The 22,761-nt window shown below is 48.6% G+C and overlaps 1 protein-coding gene across 2 annotated transcripts in view; it reads left to right on the top strand.

Moving 5' to 3' along the window:
• The window catches only part of OTUD7A (OTU deubiquitinase 7A), a 372,559-nt gene extending 350,553 nt beyond the window's left edge, over window positions 1-22,006 (top strand). For both annotated transcript variants that reach the window (XM_019460021.2, XM_019460020.2), the window contains 4 exons: window positions 650-799; window positions 17,822-17,936; window positions 18,118-18,202; window positions 20,516-22,006. In XM_019460021.2, the coding sequence (XP_019315566.1) occupies window positions 650-799; window positions 17,822-17,936; window positions 18,118-18,202; window positions 20,516-21,958 (1,793 nt within the window). In that variant the 3' untranslated portion in view covers window positions 21,959-22,006. The remainder of the gene's footprint in view (window positions 1-649; window positions 800-17,821; window positions 17,937-18,117; window positions 18,203-20,515) is intronic.
• Window positions 22,007-22,761: the final 755 nt, after the last annotated feature.

Genomic DNA, 22,761 nt, shown 5'->3' with positions numbered 1-22,761 from the left:
TGCTAAAGAAGCCAATCCTCATCTCCCATTTCCCATCTGACTCACAACTTGGTGCTGGAGTTTTCTGGTTGGTTCCTTTGGACTCAACAGAAGAGCTTCTCAAAATATAGAACAAGAAAGCTCTCGAGAAGCACAGATATCATTCTGTATATAAATGCTTTAATGAACATAAGGAGAGGAAGAAGCTCATCCAGAAAAACATGGATTTCCAGGCAGTGTTCAGTGCATGTCACTGCTGACTGTTGTGAGCTCTTGGTCATCTGTGTAGGTCTCAGGGCAGCAGGCCATCCCTGGGAAAATCACAGTGAAAAGCTCTCAGCCCTGTCCCTTTTGTCCCCAGTGTGCAGCCTGACAAGGCACAAGGATGAGCAAGAAGGACTCTGCCATGGAGGCAGGAGGGAGTGAGGGGTTCCCTGAGCATGTATGGGGCTCCAGGTCTCATCCACCTAGTACCTGTGAGCCTCAGCTCTCTCATCCATCACCAGATGGGCAACACCTAGCTTACTGCCTTGAGAACATCAGCCCAACAGTGGCTGATGATCTAAGGCTGATGACCCTCCCTTCTGCCCCACCACCTCATGCAAGGTGGTAAGGGATGCCACTTAGGTCCTCTTCAGGCTCCACATGCTCTCACCATTTCTGTCCACAGCATTTGCTCCAATCCCATTTGGAGGGATTTACCTGCCTTTGGAGGTACCTCCCAACAGGTGCCATTGCTCACCTCTGGTTCTTGCCTATGATCAAGCGCATTTCTCTGCCCTGGTGTCCATGGAGCAGAGAGATCAGCAAAGAGAACAAGGTATGCCTGCTGCTTCCTGAGACACAATGTACAGGGCAGGGGTGGGCACAGGAGGGCATGGGGAGGCAGAATGTGGGGTTGTCTATGGGGAGCACACCCATGCACATTCAGTAACAATGGATTTTGTGTGTATATGGATAAATGAGTATGCACATGCAAATGTTGCAAATGCACATGTCATTGGAAATAACAATGTCAAAGACAACTTTAAATTTCAAATACAAAGCAAATTAATAATTCCTACCACACTTAAATAGCCTTTAATGTTTTTCCCTTTCACATCTATGTACATTTATAATTCATCTTAGATGTAAACTCTTTAGGTCCCTAGAGCAGGGGCCTGCAAACTATGGCCCCACTGCCTATTTTTATAAATAAAGTTTTATTGGAACACAGCCATATTCATTCATTGACATATTATCAGTGGCTATTGCTTTGCACTATAGGGGCAAAACTGAGTAGCAGCCACAGAAACCATGTGGCTTGCAGAGCCTAAAATATTTACTAAGTAGAGCTTTATGGAAAAACTTTGCCAACCTCTGCTCTAGAGTAAGCTTTTGAATCAAAACGTTGATATTCTCTTTCAAATTGCTGCAGCTGTTTCCCTAAGTAGTTGTTTCAGTGCTGCAGACAGGCCCACCAGGCCAGCCCCACAGGCTGTGCACTGCACAGTTTCAGGCCACCACCAGTCAGATGCTCATGTGGAGCCTGTCTTCCATCTCTGTGATATGTGTCTTTGCTGCGGAAATGGCAGGATTCTGATTAGAATGGATGCTGTTTTCTCATGTTAACTAGTGGCTAGCTGAGTGAGAGGGGGAAACTCATCCTCCTCTTGTCAATCCTGCTTCTGCTTTAAACAGAGAATCCCCAAGAGACTAAAGGACAGGCAGGACTGACAGTTTCAGGGTCCCTGCCTTTGGGTGTGGTCTCCAGAAATGCATGGTGGCTAGCCAGGCAGTGATGTGAGTCCTGGAAGGAAAAGGAAAGCAGGGTTGTGGCCAGCTGTAATGGGAAAATCACATCATTTTTCCGTATCATTGACAGACATCTCATTTGGGTCATGGAAAACAGTATTTAGCCATGAAGGACTGAGAGGCATCTTTGCCTTTTCTGTTGTCTGTCAGCCTTTTGGCCTTTGTGGGTTTTAGCTCTCCTCAGAGCTTACCACAGCCCTTGGGCGATGTGGGGGCCCTTTCTCAGGACTTGGGATCCCAGCCAGGATCGAGGCCACTCCATCCAGGCTCCCCAGAGACTCTCTGCTGTTAGGGAAGATAAAAGTCTCAGGGCTGGCATCCCTGGTTGCTGAACAGGGGGCTCAGACACCCAGCCCTGTTTTATACAGAAGACATTGAGCTCCTCCAGGCCTTCCAGATACTGTTTTGTGGTGTTTCAAGGTGAAAATGCAGGTGCCTTTCAATAAAAGGACGCATGAGGTGGGGCTGTGGTTCAGCTTCTCTCAGGGGAATGGTTGCAAAAGTGACTGTGGTTTCACCTCTGATGACTTGGTTTTCCCAAAGGGGTGTTTGGGTCCCAATCCTTGGTTCTGTGTTGCTGTGACACAGGCTTCTGCCGCTCTACCCACTAGGTTACTCCTCTGAGCAGGGGTGGGGGGGGGTGGGGCAGGGGGGTCCTACCTCCACTGATGTCTTGTGGCCCCATCCAGCCCCCTTGACCCACTGCAGGTCAAGTGCCACAGTGCCACCTTCTTTTTTTTGTTGTTTATTTTTGAGAGAGAGAGAGAGAGAGAGGCGCAGAGAGAGAAGGAGACAGAGGATCTGAAGCAGGCTTCACGCTGTCAGCACAGAGTCTGATGTGGGGCCCAAACCCACAAACTGTGAGACCATGACCCGAGCCGAAGTCGGACACTCAACTGACTGAGCCACCCAGGGTCCCCTGTGCAGTGTTACCTTCTGCACAAGCAGAAGCTTGTGCCCAAGCTGGGTAACTTGTGTGTGGCATGTCAAACCCTCATACATCTGGAGAGAACACAAATGCTCTGTGGGCTCTGAGGCTTTAAGTTTTGCAGCAACACATCCCTGTGCCACCCTTGTAAGGCTTACGGGTGCTGGTAGAGGTGGCTCTGCTCCCTATACCTCCCATCAGCCTGAAGCTCAGTGGTTCCACAGGATCTGTTTGGGGGCCAAGGGTTAGTTCAGTAAATGTATGTTAAGCACCTGTTACTTCCAGGTTTGGGAGCCCCAAAGATGACGGTATCCCTGCTTTAGGGCTCTCACTACCTTATAGAGGAGACAGGCAACTCCCCCACACCACAGTACAAGGCAGGATGTACACAAGGCAGGCACAAGCTCCATGCAGGAAAAGAGCGATTATTCCAGTTTGGAAGAACAGACAGAGACAGAAGAGAGACGTGGGTTAGAAGTAGTCTTGGAGGCTGTGTGTGATGTCCGGAGGCTGGTACCAGGGGGACAGAATAGGCCTGAGCGAAAGTGCGAGGCTGCTGAAGGAGTGGTGCTGATGTGGCAGAGCAAGCTTGTGCTTAAGGAATGTGCCATTGGTCATGGAAAGGCCTAGGCGGTGCTGCTTCTGTGCTGTACGGCATCAGGAGTCCTATCTAGGAAACAACATTGCCTATCGCTAAGGCAGTCCTGTCTCCTGATCCTTCAGTGTTGCTTCAAAGATAAACCTAAATGTCTTGAATGCGTCCCTTCCTGGCCACCATTAGTGTTGTGTCTCCCCAAAAGGACCTGCTAAAGGTGGGAGGAACAGAGAAAACCTGTCGAGGGAGCCATCACCAGGGGAAGCCAACCCCAGGGTGCCTCGGTGCTGCTGTCCTTTCCTGACCTACAGCAGGGGGGGCCTTTTTGCAAATACCAGGTCCTAGAATTTCATGTGTTGTCACCTGATGGTTGGGGGTGTTGGGGAGAAGCTGAGAGGAGGTCAGGAGCCCATCTAAGGAACAGACTCAGCCTCTCTTCTCAGCCCTTATAATGCCAAGGAAAATGGAAGCAGCCATAGAAAGCCATACTATAAGCCCCCAAAGGAAGATGTGTCCTGGATAGCATTGGGCTGTAAGGGGCTCAGAGGAGAAAGGGCTGCTGCTGCTTCTCTAACAGGGGGTCCTTCCTGAGGTGGGTGGTCCAGGACTGGCACAGCAGCTCTAAATGTTCTCAGGGATTCAGGCTCCCAGCCTTTCCCTGCTCCACCATTATTTTTTTAATGTTTATTTATTTTTGAGAGAGAAAGTGGGGGGAAGAGGCAGAGAGAGAGGGAGACAGAGGATCCAAAGTGGGCTTTCTCTGCTCTGCACTAACAGCAGAGAGCCCAATGCGGGGCTCGAAGTCACAAACTGTGAGATCAAAGTCAGATACTTAACTGACTGAGCCACGCAGGCACCCCCATCCACCATTACTATCATGTGGTTTCAGTCTCATGGTCATATGATGGGTACTGCAGCTCCAGGCATCACATCCAAATACCTTCTCTTCCTGAAAGTTTGTCTTTTCATTTGGGAGGAAAACCATCCCCGAGGACTTGTGCTGGCCTCTTGCTAACCCAAGCTGAACACCATGCCTGCAGGTTTCTGGCTGCATAGAAGCCTGAGAAGAGAGTACAGTGGAGGAAGGAGGGGGCGACGTGGTTGGTGGGGGTTCAGTAAGCCAGCTTCACATCCAGGGGGTGGCGTGATGTTTTAGGCAGTTCCATCTGGATTGTCCTCTTTCTTTCAGCAGTGATGAGTACCTTGTATCTGGGGAAAGGCAAAAGGATAGAAATGAATTCTTTACCAACTGGTCCCTTGTCTGGAAATAAACCAGTGTTGACTGTTGGGCTCTCAATCCCCTAAAAAGCCATGGTGCATGAGGCTGTCAGTGCCAGCTCCTTAACAGAAAACCTGTTCTCTTTAAGGGCAGGGAGATAAGCAGGCTGTCTTATAGCACCTGTCAATGCCTTTGAGTCTTATGGTTCAGGGGCTGCCACAGGTAAAGGATGGCACATGCTCCGTGCAGTCCTGGCAGTGGCCAGGGCCCCCACACGACAGGGAGATATTGGGGGTCCTGTTGGAAGCCAGACCCGGTGCCAGGCAGCTAACTAGATGATCGTGTGCCTCCCACATCTGAATGCCACCTGGTAGTTTCGTGCTCAAAGGTTTTCTGTCCTCAAGCCCTGGGCCTGTGCCGGGACTCTCCCAGACAGGACCACAGCTCTGGACCCACAGCCTTCTGAACTCTTCTGAAATCAGAACTTAGCCAGGCACTGGGCTTTTCACTCCAACCTTAAAGAAAGTCTCTGTAGCTCTGTGCTTTCAGGATACACTGGACTCTGTCTCCAGAGGGCACCTTTGCTGAAACAGGAAGATTTTACAGATGCTAAGTCACCACCCCAGTGAGCATACTTGCCCACAAGGATGGGCAGCTGAGGGAGAGAAGATTTAGCGAGAAAACCATCTTTTTCCTCCCTGTCCCTTTCCCGCCATGCCTCTCTCTCCATTCATGAGGTCCCCTGGTGCCTGTTAGAATCCCTTCAGCTGCAGGTAACCAAAACCCAGCTCAGTATGGCTTAGACAGGAAGGGTGTTTGTTTACTCACACACCCAACCATCTGGAATCTGGCAGGCCCCATGGGACAAGTTGGGCACTTCAGGAATGTCCTAAATGACCATGCCCCCATCCCACCCTGCAGCCTCCTCACCTTCCATGCAGGACAAGCCACTGCCACCATCCCAGCATCAACACACACACACACACACACACACACACACACACACACGTCCTGTTTGCCCCCCAAACACCTGTGTGTGAGAGCATGGGCAGATCAAGGTAGGAAGTATCCACAAAGATCCCAGAGCATCTTGTCCTGGAAGAAACTAAGACATCCTCAGAAACAACTAGCATGGTGTTAGAAGGACTCCTGGGCTGAATAGACAAGGCTCCCACAGGACAAGAGGGACAGTAAAGATCATAACTGGAATGAGTAGAAATATGACAAGGATTGTTTAGTCCACAAATTCATAATGATACTTGGCAAAAGACTCACTCATCATCTCTACTTGGTGCCACACATAACTTTGGAAACTGGTAAATAGCAGGAAAGTATCAGCCCAAATCCTGCATTTCCTCAGTGAACTGGTGAGGAGACTTTTCTCTGAGTTGAGATATCTCAATGTGTCATGAAGGGAGAGGCAACAGCATTCATTGTTAAGGGCTGAATTCATATGTTGACTTCCTAACCCCTGTATCTCAAGGATGTGACTGTATTTGGAGACAAGGCCTTTCAAGGGGTAAAGTGAGGTCATGTGGGTGGACCCTAATCCACCTGAGTGGTGTCCTTATAAGAGATTAGGACACAGACACACACAGAGGGGAACCACAGGAGGACCCAGGGAGGAGACAGCCATCCACAAACCAAGGTGAGAGGCCTCAGAAGGAACCATCCCTGCTGATTCCTCGACCTTGGAATTCCAGCCTCCAGAACTGTGAGAAAACATATTTCTGCTGTTTAAGCCATGCAGTCTGTTGTTGCTTTGTTATAGCAGCCCAAGGAAAGGAATACAGACAGAATGAGAATACCAGTCTTCAAGCCCAAGTAAATGAATGGGTGAGTCTAAACACAAATCAGCAAATACCATAAAACATGGTTAAAAAAATTTTAAGCATATCTTCAGAGTTTATTGGGAGCAAGGAACAGTCCTGTTACTCCCACCTGAGACCTTGACCCATCAGCAGTGTCCCATATGTTTATGGAGTGTCTTTCCTCCCAAGCCACATACATGGAAGATGGAACCCAGCTGTGACCTCACATCTCCCCCTAACACACACACACACACACACACACACACACATCCACCCACCCACTACAGCAGGCCAGCTTGGTACCTGGATGGAGAGGCATTACAAAGCTTGTGAAGGACTTCTGCTTCCACTGAGGACCAGTCACATCCAATGACATCTTACTTTGGCTTCCAACCCAGAACCAGAGCTGATGAGAAATAAACAGTGGAGAGGAAGGTGCCCTGTGCACCCCTAATCTTCCCATTCCCCACAGAACCACCACATCCAGAAGGAGGGCATGTCGGAGCTGGGAAGAAGGTCAGCCGGCCCAACCCTGGCTGTGCCCTACACAGGAGGGACTCATATAGGTCACCTGGACAATGAGGGGCATAGGTGGGACTTGAACTAGGTATCCTGACTCCTACCTGGGACTTCTTCAACCTCTGTTTGAATTTTTTTTTTAAGAATAAAAGGAAAAATAAAATGCCTACTGGAACTTTTATAGAGGGTAGAAAGGAAAATGCCTGCTCACTGGTGAGAGACCAAAGTGTGCTCCTGCCATCTTCCGGTGGTCTTGGTCCCCAGGAGAAGGCCAAGAGGAAAGGTATGGCCTAGGGATCCCCCCCCAGTTTCTTCTACCATCCCTCACCATCAGGCCTGTCTCTTCCCATAGCCTGGACCCAATGCCGGGGCAAAGAGGTTCCCTCTCTCATCACACATGGCTACTAAGCAGATGCCAGCTGGAACCAGGTGCTCTGAGCAAGGGCAGTGTCTGCATGAAGGCCTGGCCATGGCCGCTCCTGGTATGCAAGCTGTGCATTAACACTTCCCTTCAGAACTTCCTTCTCTGTGTCCTGATATCCTTCCTGACTAGTGTTATGACCAATAAATGAAGGGTTTGATTACTCCAGGGCAGTTCAGTCAGTCAGCATAAACTATCACTCAACATATCTGGGTGAGGATTGACTGTGCAAACAGTAAGCGGGGGATGCAAAGATCAGGCAGCACCTACCTGCAGAGCCTATGTGGCCACAAGGGGAAGAACCCTGGGACCAGGAAGACCCCAGGGATTCGGCAATTTGGAGGGGAAAGATAAAGGTGCCGCCCAGAAGAGGTGGTGTTTTGCAGAGCAAACCCACATGGCAAGCCCAGCAGAGCCCACCCTAAGCAGAGATGTGCCCTGGCTGGCCCTGGCCCTGGCGAGAAGCCTCCTCAGTGCCACAGGGGAGGCCCAGGTATCCAGAGCTGAGAAGGAACTGACATGTGCTCTAAAAGCCTGAGGATGAAAGGGCATCACTAAGTGGAGAAGAGAAGGGGAGGGCCTCTCTTGTATATGGGTCCCAAGGGTCCATTCAAACAACAGAACTTCTGGGTTCAGTCTGTCCAAGCTGGACATTTCTGGTTCAGTTCATCAGCATCACCTTCTTGACCAACAGATGTTGCATTCAAATCCATTAGTAGTTGACTAAGTATATGTGAGCTCCCTGCCCCCTCAACAGCCAAATGCCTGTACGTGGGGACCCTGGGCCCCATTATAATGGATGGTGGATTTTTAAAAATGTTTTCTGCAAACTCTAGTTAAACCAGGGCCTAGTAGATATTTGGAACATAGCTAATCCTCACAATTCCACTCCAGGGAAAGAGGGGTCATCCCAGTGGCAGTCCAGCAGAGCAAAGGGCAGGACTGCCATTTACATGGTTGATGGCATGAAAGCTTGCCATGGATGCCACAGATTCCCAGAAGCAAGATCTGACCCGAGGTCAGGGAGCAGGCTGTGGGTGGGCTCCAGCTTTCTCATGTGCAACCCTGTGGGCCTGAGCTGCAGGGATGTTCTTCAAGAATGCTTATATGATGGCACTCCATTCCAGGCACTTGTAACCAGGACAGTTAAATGGGTGTACACCTAGGGTTGGATTTCTTCCTGCCCAGGGGCAGGACCCAGTGGCTGCTGGGTCTCAGGCATGGGTCCAAGCATAGCAGAGCCTCACCAGCAGACCTGGGCTCCTACAGAGATGGCTCAGAAGCAACCTCACACCTTCTGGTTTTCCACTGTCAAGCATGGCTTTCACACAACCACCATGGTGTCCTATCTCACACAAAGAATAAAGAGGTTTATACTCTCATGTCATGAGAAATCTGATGACCAGCATTTGGTTGATTTGGAACCGGACATTCGTCAAAGACCTAGGCCCTTTTTGTCTCTCCACTCTCCTTGGCCTGTTGCCTTTTGTCCCATAGTTGTCCCTCATTGGTCAGATGACTATTGTAGCTCCAAGCATCATATCTTCACACAAAACATGGAGAGATCAGAAAAGACCCTGGCCCTCCTTTGTGTTGCTTTTAACCAGGAATCTTCCAATTGATTTCCTCTTACATCTCATTGAGCAGATTCTGTTCTAGGGTTTGTCTCAGAAGTCATAGAAAATGAGTCAACCATGAATGCCTTAGAGCCATCCTGACCCTTCATGACAGTCCCAGGAGGTGGGGTCTGCTAGTGGGAACAAAGGATGGGCAGCCAGTGGTGACTGCTGCACCTCCCCATGGCCCTCAAAAATTTCTACCTCTCCCAAGACATTTCTGAGAGTCCTCTAGCAAGATACCTCTTAGATGGAAGATTTATCACACTTTGCTTTCCATTTTGCATTTTCCCAAACCTCATCTCCCATGCACTATCTCCTTTGACTTTCACAAAACTCTGACGTTTAGTGAAAGTGGGACAGAGGTCATCCCCAGTCCTGCTCCCTCTCTTGACCCACCCAATAGGGCTGTGGCATGAACTGAAGTCCTGTGTCCTCTGACAAAGGAACAAAATCTATTCAATGGAGAATAGAGAGTCTTTTCCACAAATGGTGATAAAGCAATTTAACATCCATAGGCAAAAATATGAATGTGAACCTAAATCTTAATAATATAAATATTAGCTCAAAATGAATCACAGAATAAATGTAAAATGCACAACTATAAAATTTTTCAAAGAAAATATGGGGACCCAGAGCTAGGCAAAGAGCTCTTTGACACAAAAGCATAATCCAAAAAAAATAAATAAATAAAAATTGATTAATTGGACCTCTGTTCTGCAAAAAAATAAAAAAAAAAATAAACGAAACAACAACTGTTAAGAAAATGAAAAGACAAGCTATAGATTGGGGGATAATATTTTAAAACTACCTTTCAACAAAAGATTTGTATCTAAAATATGCAATGAACAGTTAAAAAACAATAGTTAAAAAATCCAAATTAAAAAATGGGAAAAAGTCATGAACAGACATTTCATCAAAAAGGATACACAGGTGTCAAATAACAACATTGAAAGATGTTCAGCATTGCAACCACAATAAGATATCACTACACACCTATCAAAATGACTAAAATTTGTAAAAGTGATAATACCAAATGCTGGATGTAGAACAACCACATCTCTCTTGCTTTATTTGTAGAAATGTAAAACTCTGGAAAAACAGTTTGGCATTTTATTATGAGACTAAACATCACTTACCATATAACCCAGAAATTATACTCCTAGGTATTTATCCCAAAGAAGTAAAAATTTGTGTCCACACAAAACTGTATACATGAAGGTTTGTAGTAGCTTTATTTGTAATAGCCCAAAACTGGGAACAACCCAATGTCTTTCCTGGATTAACAAACTATGGTACATACATCCTGTGGAATCCTGATCAGCAGTACAAAGGAATAAAAATGATACATGCAGTTACCTGGCTGAATCTCAAAGAAATTATGCTGAATGAAAAAAGTCAATCCCAAAAGATCACATACTATATGAGTCCTGTTACATAGCATCCTTGAAATGTCCAAACTATACAGATGGAGATCGGATTAGTGGTTGTGGATCTTCAGAGAAAGAGAACAAGTAGGATGTGTGTGTGCATGTGTGTGTGTGTATATATATATATGAGGGGTTTATTTTAGGAATTGGCTCACACAATTCTGGAGGCCAAGAAGTCTCACCATCTTCCTGCCATCTGCAAGCTGGAGAACCAGGAAAGCCAGTGGTATAATTCAGTCTGAGTCCAAGGCCAAAGAAGTAAGGGACAATGGTATAAATTCCCATACAAGTCTGAAGGCCCAAGGAGTGATAACACCAATGCCAGAGGGCAGGAGGAGCTGTATATCCCAGCTCAAGAAAAGAGAGCAAATTCTTCCTTTCTCTGCCTTTTTGGTCTGAGTCCTGAATGGATTGGATGATGCCTGGTGAGGCATTGGTGAGGATGATCCTCTTTTCTCATTCTACCAACTCAAATGCTAATCTCCTCTAGAAATAACCTAAATATGTTTTATCCCATATCTGGGCATCCCTTAGTCCAGTCAAGTTGACATATACAATCATCCATCCACAGTGGTGGACAGGGATTAGGGACAGGAATGAAGTATTGAAAGGAAGTGAGTGTGTTTATAAAAGAATAGCACAAGGGACCCTTGTAGTGATGCACCTATTCTGTACTTGATTGGAGGGATTACCTAAATCTACACATGTAATAAAATTGCATAGAACCAAATAAACACACACACACACACACACACACACACACACACACACAGAGAGAGAGAGAGAGAGAGAGAGACAGAGAGACAGAGAGACAGAGAGACAGAGATGACTGCATGGAAAACTCATCTAAACTTAATACACTCAGTGGAGTGTACCAAAGTCTATATCCTGATTGTGATATTGTACTCCAGTTATGCAAGATGTTAGCATTAGGGAGCACCTGGGAGATGGATAGATAGGATCTTTATGCATAATTTCTTACAACTGCATTTAAATCTACAATCATCTAACAATGAAAAGTTCAGTATTCTAAAATGTCTTAGAATATGAACATGTATTGACTAGCCAGCATATTAACAGCTTAAGAACATTTAAAAGCCTAGTCTACCATTTATCCTAACTTCTTAAAATATGGATTTGGATAATCTGTTGGTTTTTTATGTATCTTTTCCAAGAGCCAGCTTTTGATTTCACTGATTTGTCTACTATTTTTCTGTTTTTAGTTTCATCAATTTCTGCTCTAATCTTTATTGTTTCCCTCCTCCCACCTGAGTTTAATTTGCTATTTTTTTTTTTTAGTTTCTTAAACCAGAAATTTAGATTACGTACCTTTTCTTCTTATCCAAAATAGGCATTTTAATGCCATAAATTTTCCCCTAAGCACTGATTAGCTACATCACACAAATTTTGGTATGTTGTATTTCCATTTCATTGTGTTCAAACTATTTTTCAATTTCCCTTCAGACTTCCTCTTTGACCCATGGATTATTTGGAAGCATGCTTTTTAATTTCCAAATAGTTGGGGATTTTCCAAATATTTTCTGTTATAGGTTTAACACTTTCATTTAGTAACGGTCTGAGAAAAACTTTTAATGATTTCTATACTTTTAAATTTGCTAAGGTTGGCTAAGAATGTGTTATATCTTGGTGAATATTTCATGTTCCCTTGAAAATAATGTGTTCTGCTCTTGTTGCATTCTATAAATGTCAATTTTTTTTAAGTTCTCTAATGATGTTCAGGTGTTCTGCATCCTTGCTGACATTCTGTCTACTTGTTCTGTCAATTACAAAGAGAAAAATGATGAAGTCTCCAAGATCCATAATGGACCTGTTTCTCCTTTCATTTTTGTTAGTATTTGCTTTTAGTACTCTGAAAGCATGTCATTAGGAGCATGCACATATGTAGGATTGTGATGTTTTCTTAGACAATTGACCCCTATATCATTGTGTAATGTTTCTCTATATCTTTGGTGACGGTCCCGGTTCTGGAGTCCACTTCCTCTAACATTAGCGTAGCCACTCTAGATTTTTATAATTAGTGAATATCTTTTGGCCTATCTGTGTTTTTATGTTTAAAATTAATTTCTTGCAGTCAGTAGAATTGAGTATTGCTTTTTCTATGCATTCTGACAACTTTGTCTTTTAATTGGTATTTTTTGACCATTTATATTTAATGGTATTAACCATATGGTTGGATAAGTGAGTTTTGGGTTAAATTAGTTTCTTAATGGCTCCATTTTATCTCCACTATTGAGTTATTATGCCCCTGTTTTTCATTGTTATTTATTTTCCTGATTTACAGAGTTTACAATAAACATCTTTAATTAATTAGATTCTATTTTCTTTTTTTTTTTTTAATTTTTTTTTTTAACGTTTTTATTTTTGAGACAGAGAGAGACAAAGCATGAACGGGGGAGGGTCAGAGAGAGGGAGACACAGAATCTGAAACAGGCTCCAGGCTCTGAGCTGTCAGCACAGAGCCCGACGCGGGGCTCGAACTCACTGACCACGAGATCATGACCTGAGCCAAAGTCGGCCGCTTAACCGACTGAGCCACCCAGGCGCCCCAATTAGATTCTATTTTCAAGTAATATTCTACTTCATGTGTTGTGTAAACTTTATGACAGTTTATTCTCAATCCCTTCCTCCCATTCTTTGTGCCATTATTATCAAGCATTTTACTTTTACATATGCTATAAACACATAATACACTGCTGTTCTCTTCACCTTAGTTTCTTAGAGCAATTGAAGGAAGAAAAAATAGTTTTATTTTCATATTTATTTATTCTGTTTTTATCATTTTTCATTTCATTATGTAAATCCAAGTTTCTACTGGTAGCATATTCCTTCCCCTTAAAGAATTGCTAATTTCCTTTAATATTTCCTAGTCCAACATATATACATATATTTTTTCTAGTGCAGTTCTGTAGGCAATTAATATTTTTCCCTTTTTGTTTGAGAAAATATGTCTCCGTGTTCAGAAATATTTTTTCTGGGCATAGAATTATGGATTAGTAGTTTGTTTTTTTCAGCATTTTAAAGATGTCACTCCATTGTCTTCTGACTTACCTGTTTTAGCATGAAAAGTCTGCTGTATTTCTTATCTTTGTTTCTCTATATGTAACATGTCTTTTTTCTGTTGCTGCCTTTAAGATTTTGTCTTTGGTTTTCAGCAGTTTAAATATGCTAAGTATAGGGATATTTTTGGTGTTAGTGGTGCTAGTTTCCTGCTCTTTTTTTGTTTTCGTTTTTGTTTTTAGTTTTTTGGATCTGTGGTAGTATTTGCCATTCAAAGTAGAAACGTTTGTCAGCCATTATTTCTTTAAATATCCCTTGTCTTATACTCTCTTTTCCTTCTGAGATTTCACTTTTACAGATCTTATGGTGTTTGGTATTGCCCCCCAGCTCTTGGATATTCTGTTCTGCATCTCCCCCCACCCAACTCTTTTTTTCTCTCTGTGTTTCAATTTGGGTAATTTCTATTGACCTATCTTGATGTTCACAGATTCTTTTCTCAGTTTTGTAAAGTGTAGTGATCAGCCCCTCAAAGTCTTTCTTCATCTCTCTTACTGTGTTTTTGTCATTTCCAGCATTTCCATTTGATACTTTCTTATCCATTTCTTCTCTCTGCTGGAAAGAAATTAACCACTAATTATATCCACCTTTTTTATTAGAGTATTCAGCTTATTAATCAATTATTCTAAATTCCATGTCACAGTTTCAACACCTGTGTCATATCTGAGTCTTATTCTATGAAATGCTTGATCTTATTAAATGTTGGTGGGTGGGGGGGAGTTCTTATCTTTTCTTACACTAGCAGTTTGGTGAAAGTCAGACATATTGAGTAGGATAATAAAGACTGAGGTGTATCATTTTGATTCTTGGAACTAAGTATGCCTTTCCTTTTGCTAGGTCTTTAGTATGGGGTTTGGATCAGTCTAGTCAGGACTTGAGGTAGGTTTTGGTTTCATTGCTGCTCTGGTTACCCTTAATGTACTGAGCCTTCAAATTTTACTAGTGATATCTTTTGTTTTGCCAGAAGACTTTTCTCACTGTCTGCTACACCCTTTCTCTTCTCAACTCTTGTCCCTCTTCTAGCATTAAACTACTATTACTTACAGCTTGTTAGCCTGGGTGTGAAAGTGGGACCAGGAAGTGTGATGTTTTTGTTATTCTAATTAAGCTTCTGCCTTAGGCAGGCACTGTGTCCCTGGATCTTAGAAGGGGGATAACCTCCCCCAGATGTACTTCTGGGCTCAGTACATGTTCCTGCCCCTCCCCTAGGGAACAAGAGGGGTTTTTTTTCTTATTTCCTCCTCCCACCCCAAGCTTTACTAAGGAAAGACCCCAGTCCCTAAGGCCAACAGTGTTCTGCCCTCACAATTTAAGCTTTTATTCTGTAATATAGATAGGAGAGAAAGGTCTGCGAAGGACGCTTTCTCAGAATTCTTGCCAGTGTTTTTGTGAGCACCAGGTTGGGTCCTATGGAGAGGGGTTTACAAGTACATTTTAATTTCCCTTATAATCTGTAGCCCCCAGGCTTCTAAATATTCTTTCACTAGGCTACATTCTTCCTTTACCAATTTGTTAATTATTTTAGCTGAATTCTTCTTACTGTAGTCCAGCTGAGTCTGCCTCAATGAAAGTCATGTCTGTTTCTCTTTGTATGTACCCATCTGTCCTTAGGTTTGGAGTTAGCTGGTTTCCCTGTGACTTCTGCTCTCTGATGGATTAAAGGAAAGTTGTGAATCTGCAGTTTGTCTGGCTTGTTATTGTTGTTGTAATGATAGCACCATGCTGTCCCAGAAACAGAAACCAGAAGTATGAATTCATTTTGGAAAATAAGTACTAAAAATATGTCAAGGCTGTTTTGAGATGCTGTCTGTGTGTTTCCAGGTTAAAAGATAGGACATGCTTTTCAAAAAAAAAACGTTTGTGGGCTTATTTTGAAAAGCATTTGCTGTTCCTGACCTTGCCACCAGAGGGCAAGCTGCCACATCACTACATATCTATCTCCCTGGGTGAGGCCCCATTTCCAATTGGGAAAAGTGAATGTATAAAGTGGGAGGCAGATGCATCTAAAGCAGCTAATGCTTGTGGGGAGGGCCTGTTCTCAAGGTCCTCCTGGCTTGTGCAGCTATGGGTTGGGCTCTCGGTCCCTGCAGCCCTGGCCCTCACACACAGGCCAAAGCTGTACCCTCTGCAGAGAATATGCCTTTTGTTAGGTCTGGCAAAGAAGGTGCCTTTTCTTGCAAGCAGGCATGTCCTTAGTACCTTTCCAAGTACCTCACCCCACTAAGATTCATGCTGAGAGGCTGCCAAGACCCTGCTAGGTGATCAGGCTCTAGCACCTTCAGGTGAGTCCAACTGTCTGCCCAGCAGGGGGCAGCGCATGGAGTCAGTTCCAGTCCAGCCATTAAGGGTACAAATTTCCAGGAGCCCTGGTAGGAAAGTGATAGGGAGTAGAGGCTGAGGGGCATGTGGATCTTTAGCTGTTTTATCTGACATAAACCAAAATCATAGGGAGAGAAGTGTGGTTCTCCTGCAAATAAAGTCTAAAATAGGTGTTCCTGATTGGCAAGTGGGGAGTCAGGAGCTCACCCAGCCATCTTGTAGCACCAAGTTTCAGCATACAGGAGGATGAGGGTGTGGGGGTGTGGAGAGAACGCCGCCCACACCTAACCACATTGCCCAGCACTTCCCATAGTGTTTCTGCTCTCATGCCATGGGTGCAACTCAGCACCTATTCCCTCCTAAGTGCTGGGGGCTGGGAATTGTAGCCATGGCTGGGCAGACATCTCCCAACTGCACTTCTCCCCTGAGAAAGGAGTGGACAGCCAGTCCCAAATTGCCCAAGTCCTATCCACAGTAACTACTTCAAACAGATTATTGTTCTGGAACAATATTTTCCATATTTGTATGATTTTAAGAACCACAGAGGATGCTTACTTAAAATATAGTCCTTGGGTCTTTTTACTGGACACTGGTTTGGCCATCTGCATGGGGGCCTGGAATCAGTGCCTTTACCAAGCACTCTAGGGAGGTGCAGTACCCTAGCGAGTGTCTACAGAGGGATCCACTACCACCCCCACCCCAGCCCAGTGGATGGGAAGCTAGGCCAACTCCATCTCTGCTTTCGTGTTGAGTCATGGAACCATGGGACGGGCACTGCAGCCCTCCCTGAGTGTGACTCCCCTGCAGCTGAGCCCTGGGAGGAGCACCCTGTGTGTGACGGCCATGTCAAGGCAGAACCTGGTGGCCTGTAGCTGGGGCACACCAAGCTGTCCTTGACCAACCAAACCAGAACACAATACTTCCAGTCTCTAGCCACTTTAAACAGAACGCCGTCACCCCTCCACCCCGGTCCCCCAGCAAAGCTGTGTTTGCTTTATCTGGGGGTGGAGGATCATTTGTGCTCACGTTTTCTCTTCAGCAACACTGGAGGGCAGCAGTGAGTCAATGTTTGCAATTTTTTATTAGAAAGTCAACTATTAATGGTATTCAGTCATAGATTTTATTTACTTATTTGTCTTTTTGTTCTTGCCGTGGCACCCTTGCCATGAATCATGGGAAATGACACCAGGCTCATGACCAGTATGGGGGCGGGAGCAGAGCAGCAAGGAGGCAGAGGTAGGGTAAATCCAGGGGAGGAGCAAGCTGTTCTCACTGGGCACTGGGTCCCACAGCAGCTCAGAAGCTTCTAGCAGATCCAGGCAAACCTGTGAACACCCCCACTCCGCCCCAGCCTGAGATGGGCCAAGACTTCCCCCAGCTGGGCGTTTCACTCGGGAGTGTTTGTGATGAATGGATCCCTCGGTGAGGGCGAGTCTCTCCTCGCTGCAGTTTCTGCCTATACGCCTACACCTACCTTATTTCCTCAGAAAGGCTTGCCCTAGAAAGGCTTGCCTTAGCTCCCCTCAGTCTGCTGTTTACTCTTCAGGGTACTCACCACCACCTGACATGAGATTGTTACCTGTGAGCTCCCCCTGGCCAGGAGCCACGAGATCCTTGGGTTCCCCGCCCCCCATCCATTCCTTGAACTGACAGATTTAATTGAATGAGTTCACAAAGGAACAGATTGGCAAGCAGACCTTACTTGTCTAATTTGCACACTGAGAGGTAACCAACAACCTTACTTGTTTAATTTGCTTGGGTCCCTCCTCAGAAATAACAGAAGCAGTAATAGGTTTTATCGTCTGCTGCCCAACCGGGGTACCTGCCTTCTGACAGACCCCAATAGTCAGCAGAGTCCAGGTGAGGTCTCCAACTGCTCTTCAAGGTCCACAATAAACACGAAGTATTTTAAACTATCACTAGTGATTTTGACACCTGTGGTCTTAACGCTCCTGCTGGCACAGATGGCACTGTGAGTCTCCATTCGGTTTCCTTAATTAAGGAGACACCTGGTCTTGGAACTCCCTTTCCTGGCTTCCTGGGGGTTGCTGGGGCCTGGAGCCTCTCGGCCCGCCCGGGGGCCACCTGGCACCGCGTCTCTCTCTTCTGTTCCAGCCGTGATCCCTCTGACGGATTCGGAGCACAAGCTGCTGCCTCTGCACTTTGCAGTGGACCCCGGGAAGGACTGGGAGTGGGGCAAAGACGACAACGATAACGCCCGGCTGGCCCAGTGAGCCCCTACCCTGTGCCCCTCCCCCAACGCCCTAAAGGGCCGGCTGTCGCCGGTTTCCCGGCGTGGGCCGGGCCGCCCTTGCTCCTCCTGGGACAGCTGGCGTGCCTGCGGGCGGGGTGCGTGCGGGCGAGCGCGGGCCGGCAGGGACGCGTTTCACTCTGTGTTCTTCTTTCGCCAGCCTGATCCTGTCGCTAGAAGCCAAGCTGAACCTTCTGCACAGCTACATGAACGTGACGTGGATCCGGATCCCCTCGGAGACCCGGGTGAGCCTGGCGTGCGCCCGGACCTCACCAGCTGTCTGGGTCCTGGCCTCTCACTGGCCGCCGGCGCGGGCGGGAGGGCCCACCCTACAAACCTGGAGGGGGCAGGGCTCACCTACTCCCTCCCGGTCTCCCACCCCCGGCCGCGCCCGGCCCAGCGAGAAGTGTTTCGGGTTTACCTGATGCGTGTGTGCACGCGTGCTTGCGTGCCTATACGTAGGCGCGCACCTCGGTTAGGGGATGTTTGGTTTTGTATGCGAGTTGTGGTTTCGAGTGTTTTTTTGGTTTTTTTTTTGTCCTTTTATTTTCTCCAGAAGCAAAGGAATAAACACACCCACTCAGAAAACAAACTGTAGGCAAGTCGCAACACAAAACTATCTCTGCCGACATCGGAACACGATGTGCTGCGGCGGAGCGGAATTAATTATAAACTGTGTGTGGGTCCTTGGAAAAGCCAGGCAACCGAGAGCGCGCAATTCCTCAGCGCCCCCTCCTTCTGTCCTCCAGGAGGCGGTGGGAAAAGAAGACCCCCCAGGGAGGGTCTGCTCTGTCCCCCCTTCCACATGCTAAGCACGATTCACTCTGATTGATGTTTTTGTTACCTCAGTAGTGAGCCAAGAAAGGGATTTATAAAAAAGAGAGAGAGCTTACAAATTGGTCCTCCTCAGACATCAGTATACTTGGCTATGAAGTGGAGCTCATAAACTACAGTATTTAAGGAGTGACATGAGGAAAGAAGTAAGGTGGTGCCTGACACAGAGTCAGTAGCCAGGACAGGCCAGGCACTGTTCAGGATGTTTTCATACATCAGCCTTTACCTGTATGTCATCTTCATAGGTCTTCTGGAGGCAGGTACTGATATCGCATTTTACTGAGGACACAAGGGACAGCTGGTGGCAGTCTGGCTCGAGTCCTGACTCTTAACCTCTACAATGACCGGTCAACTGCCTGGATTCTACCACTGTTGCTGTGGGTGTTCTTTCCCAGCACACACATATGGTGTGAAGGCAGCAGCTGTAGATCTAGAAATCAGGAGGCTCTTGGGCTAGGACACAGCTCTGCAAGGCAATGAGCAGGGCTCCCTGCCAAGCCATGGTGGCCCCCGTGTCAGATGCAGGGCCTGGCAAGAACACTTCCAGCCTCAGGGCATTTGACCCACTGTTCCTTGCTCACTGGGTGCCAAACAGTGGGCTCTCCCAGCACCAAGCACACCTCCCTTTCCTGGGCCAAACCCCTGAGCTTCTGCCCTTTTGTGTCACTGACAAATCCTGTTGAGACCTCTAGCTCTTTCCAGACCCAGGAAAGAGTGGGAACAGGAAGGAATTTCAGAATATAAAGTGGGGAGGGCTGGTTCCTGATTCTTCTGGGTGATCTGATTGCAGGAGGTGTCTTGGACCTGCTTGGGAAGGGAGGGGACAAAACTGAAATGAGGGAACAATGGGGCCTTCTCCAAGGCTCCTCTCCTGAAGGACAGGAAAAGCCCATTCAGAGGTGGGCACCAGTTCCTGCCACTCAGCTGCTAGTGTGAGATCCCTGGTCTTCACCCAATGATGCTGTCAGAATTCTCTCTCCTCACACAAGGAGGAATCTCCCACAAGGTCCTCTGCATGCATTCATCTCCTTTCTCAGGCTCCCCACCTACCCCATAGTCCTGGACCAGGTGTCCATACCTGCCTTGCCTTCCTGACAGTGGGCCTTATCCAAGGTGTTCACAGAGATGCCCCCTCCTCACACCCGAGACCTTTTCTGGGAACGCTAACGTTTTTCCTGCTAAGCCCAGGTCCCGTTTCAGAATCCTCAGTTTAGCACACCACATTGCCAATCCGAGAAAGGAACCCCTAGAGTAAAGAGATTGGTCATGACCTGAACTGCTAAGGGGGTATTTGTTCTAAGGTAAGGACAAAGTGTCTGTCCCCTGCCTGTAGTAAACAGGTAAGGCACCTTTGTAGGAGAGACACCTACAGGCGCAGGTGAAGTGTCATCCTTACCAGAAGGCCTCTAAGTCTACAGAGGCCGGCCAGGACCTGGGTCTGGTCGTAGACCAGCCTCCTCAGGGCTAGAAGGGCAGAGTCTGGGCATGGTGATTCTAAAATGTGCAGAGGCCCCGGGGCTGTGGGCATCTGCACCTTGCCCAAAATCCCTGCCTCGGAGTTCCAGGCTACCAGCAACCTGAGCTCACCAAAAAGGCATCCTGGATGGGACAGTGAGATCCCAACACAGCAGCCTGTGGGCTGGGATGGTCTACCTTTGTCGAACCCACGTGAGATGGCTCATCTCTAACCTTCTTCCTTTCTCGACCTTCCTCTCCCCCCACAGGCCCCTCTGGCACAGCCAGAATCCCCAACAGCCTCTGTGGGGGAGGACGTGCAGTCCCTGGCCGACTCCCTGGACTCGGACCGCGACTCGGTGTGCAGCAATTCCAACAGCAATAATGGCAAGAATGGCAAAGACAAAGAGAAAGAGAAGCAACGCAAGGAAAAGGACAAGACCCGCGCGGACTCCGTGGCCAACAAGCTGGGCAGCTTCAGCAAGACGCTGGGCATCAAGCTGAAGAAAAACATGGGTGGCCTGGGAGGTCTCGTGCATGGCAAGATGGGCCGCGCTAACTCCGCCAACGGCAAGAACGGCGACGCCCCCGAGCGCAGCAAGGAGAAGAAGACCAAGTCACGCAAAGGCAGCAAGGAGGAATCGGGTGCGTCGGCGAGCACGTCTCCGTCGGAAAAGACCACGCCGTCGCCCACGGACAAGGCGGCCGGGGCGTCGCCAGCCGAGAAGGGCGGCGGGCAGCGGGGCGACGCCTGGAAGTACAGCACGGACGTGAAGCTGAGCCTCAACATCCTGCGCGCCGCCATGCAGGGCGAGCGCAAGTTCATCTTCGCCGGCCTGCTGCTCACCAGCCACCGGCACCAGTTCCACGAAGAGATGATAGGCTACTACCTGACCAGCGCGCAGGAGCGCTTCAGTGCCGAGCAGGAGCAGCGGCGCCGCGACGCCGCCGCCGCCGCCGCCTCCACGGCGAAGCGGCCGCCGCGCAGGCCTGAGACCGAGGGCGCGCCGGGCTCCGAGCGCGCCTCGCCAGGCCCGCCGGCCGGGCCGCCCACGCAGCTGGTGCTCAAGCTCAAGGAGCGCCCGAGTCCCGGGCCGGCGGCGGGCACGCGGGCGGCGCGGGCGGCGGCGGGCGGCGCGGCCTCCCCGGGCCCGGGCGGCGGCGGCGGCGGCGGCGCGCGACGCGCTGGCGCCAGCGGACCGCTCCCTGGCCGCAGCCCGCCGGCGCCGGCGCGCCAGAGCGTCATCCACGTGCAGTCGGCGGGCGCGCGGGACGAGGCGTGCGCGCCGACCGTGGGCGCGCTGCGGCCGTGCGCCACGTACCCGCAGCAGAACCGCTCGCTGTCGTCCCAGAGTTACAGCCCGGCGCGCGCCGCCGCCCTGCGCACCGTCAACACGGTCGAGTCGCTGGCGCGCGCCGTGCCCGGCGCCCTGCCCGGCGTGGCGGGGGCTGCCGGCACCGCCGAGCACAAGTCGCAGACCTACACCAACGGCTTCGGCGCCGCGCGCGACGGCCTGGAGTTCGCCGACGCCGACGCGCCGGCCGCCCGCTCGAACGGTGAGTGCGGCCGCGGCGGCCCGGGGCTGGCTCAGCGGCGCTGCCAGCGCGAGAACTGCGCGTTCTACGGGCGCGCCGAGACCGAGCACTACTGCTCCTACTGCTACCGCGAGGAGCTGCGGCGGCGGCGCGAGGCGCGCGGGGCCCGGCCCTGAGTGCGGCGCGCGCTCCGCCAGCTTTTACCATAAAGGATTTCTTTTCCATTCTGTCGGTGTCTTTTTTACATGCCCTGGTCAACCGGAAGGCCGGCGACTCCTCTGTCAGTGCTGTGTACGTGTTTGGTCAAACGTTCCTAATGGTGCCTGAACCTACACTGACGCCACTCAGGTAGTAGACGGATAGGAAACAAGTCATACTGTTGGAAGTGGGTGTGCTAGCTAGCATCTGCCTCGTACCTGTGGAAACTCAATAGCCATTGCAAGAGTATTTTTGTTCCTCAATAAGAGAAATAAAGAAATTTGCAGCCCTTTGTTTTTAGAAGGGAGTGTTTTACATTTTTTTTTTTTTTTGCTTTTTTCTTCTCCCACCCCCGCCCCCCACCCCAGCGACTGACCTCCTCCATGTAGCGGTCACACGTGTGCGGTCGGTACCACCCAGGGTCAAGAAGCAAACCCGCAGCCCGGGACTGGGGTGGCGACTGTGCTGCGGGCTCACACCTGCTTCCCCTCCCGAGTCCTCGGAGGACAGGAGACGCTGTGCCGCCCCGCTGATAAGTTCTGGTGGTCACGGTGGCCCTTTAGGAATACGCACCTCCATCTCATAAGCAAAAGCTCCTCCCACTCACCCCCCTTCCCACCCCTGGCCCGAGCAACATTCACACTGCCATCAAAGCCGCAGGCGTCCTGGGATGGGCACCGAACAACCTACCTCGCAGGGCGGGGTGAGGGGTAGTGATGGCCCCCGGTGCCGGGCAGCTGAGGTGACAGGAGCTTTCCAAAGACACCTTGGGTCCAAAAAG

The sequence above is a fragment of the Panthera pardus genome, unplaced genomic scaffold (genome assembly GCF_024362965.1).
Source record: "Panthera pardus isolate Hobbes unplaced genomic scaffold, ASM2436296v1 HiC_scaffold_24, whole genome shotgun sequence".
In the NCBI taxonomy this organism is placed as follows: Eukaryota; Metazoa; Chordata; class Mammalia; order Carnivora; family Felidae; genus Panthera; species Panthera pardus.
Note: the sequence above shows the minus strand (reverse complement) of the source record. Positions and strands in the feature narration are given on the sequence as shown.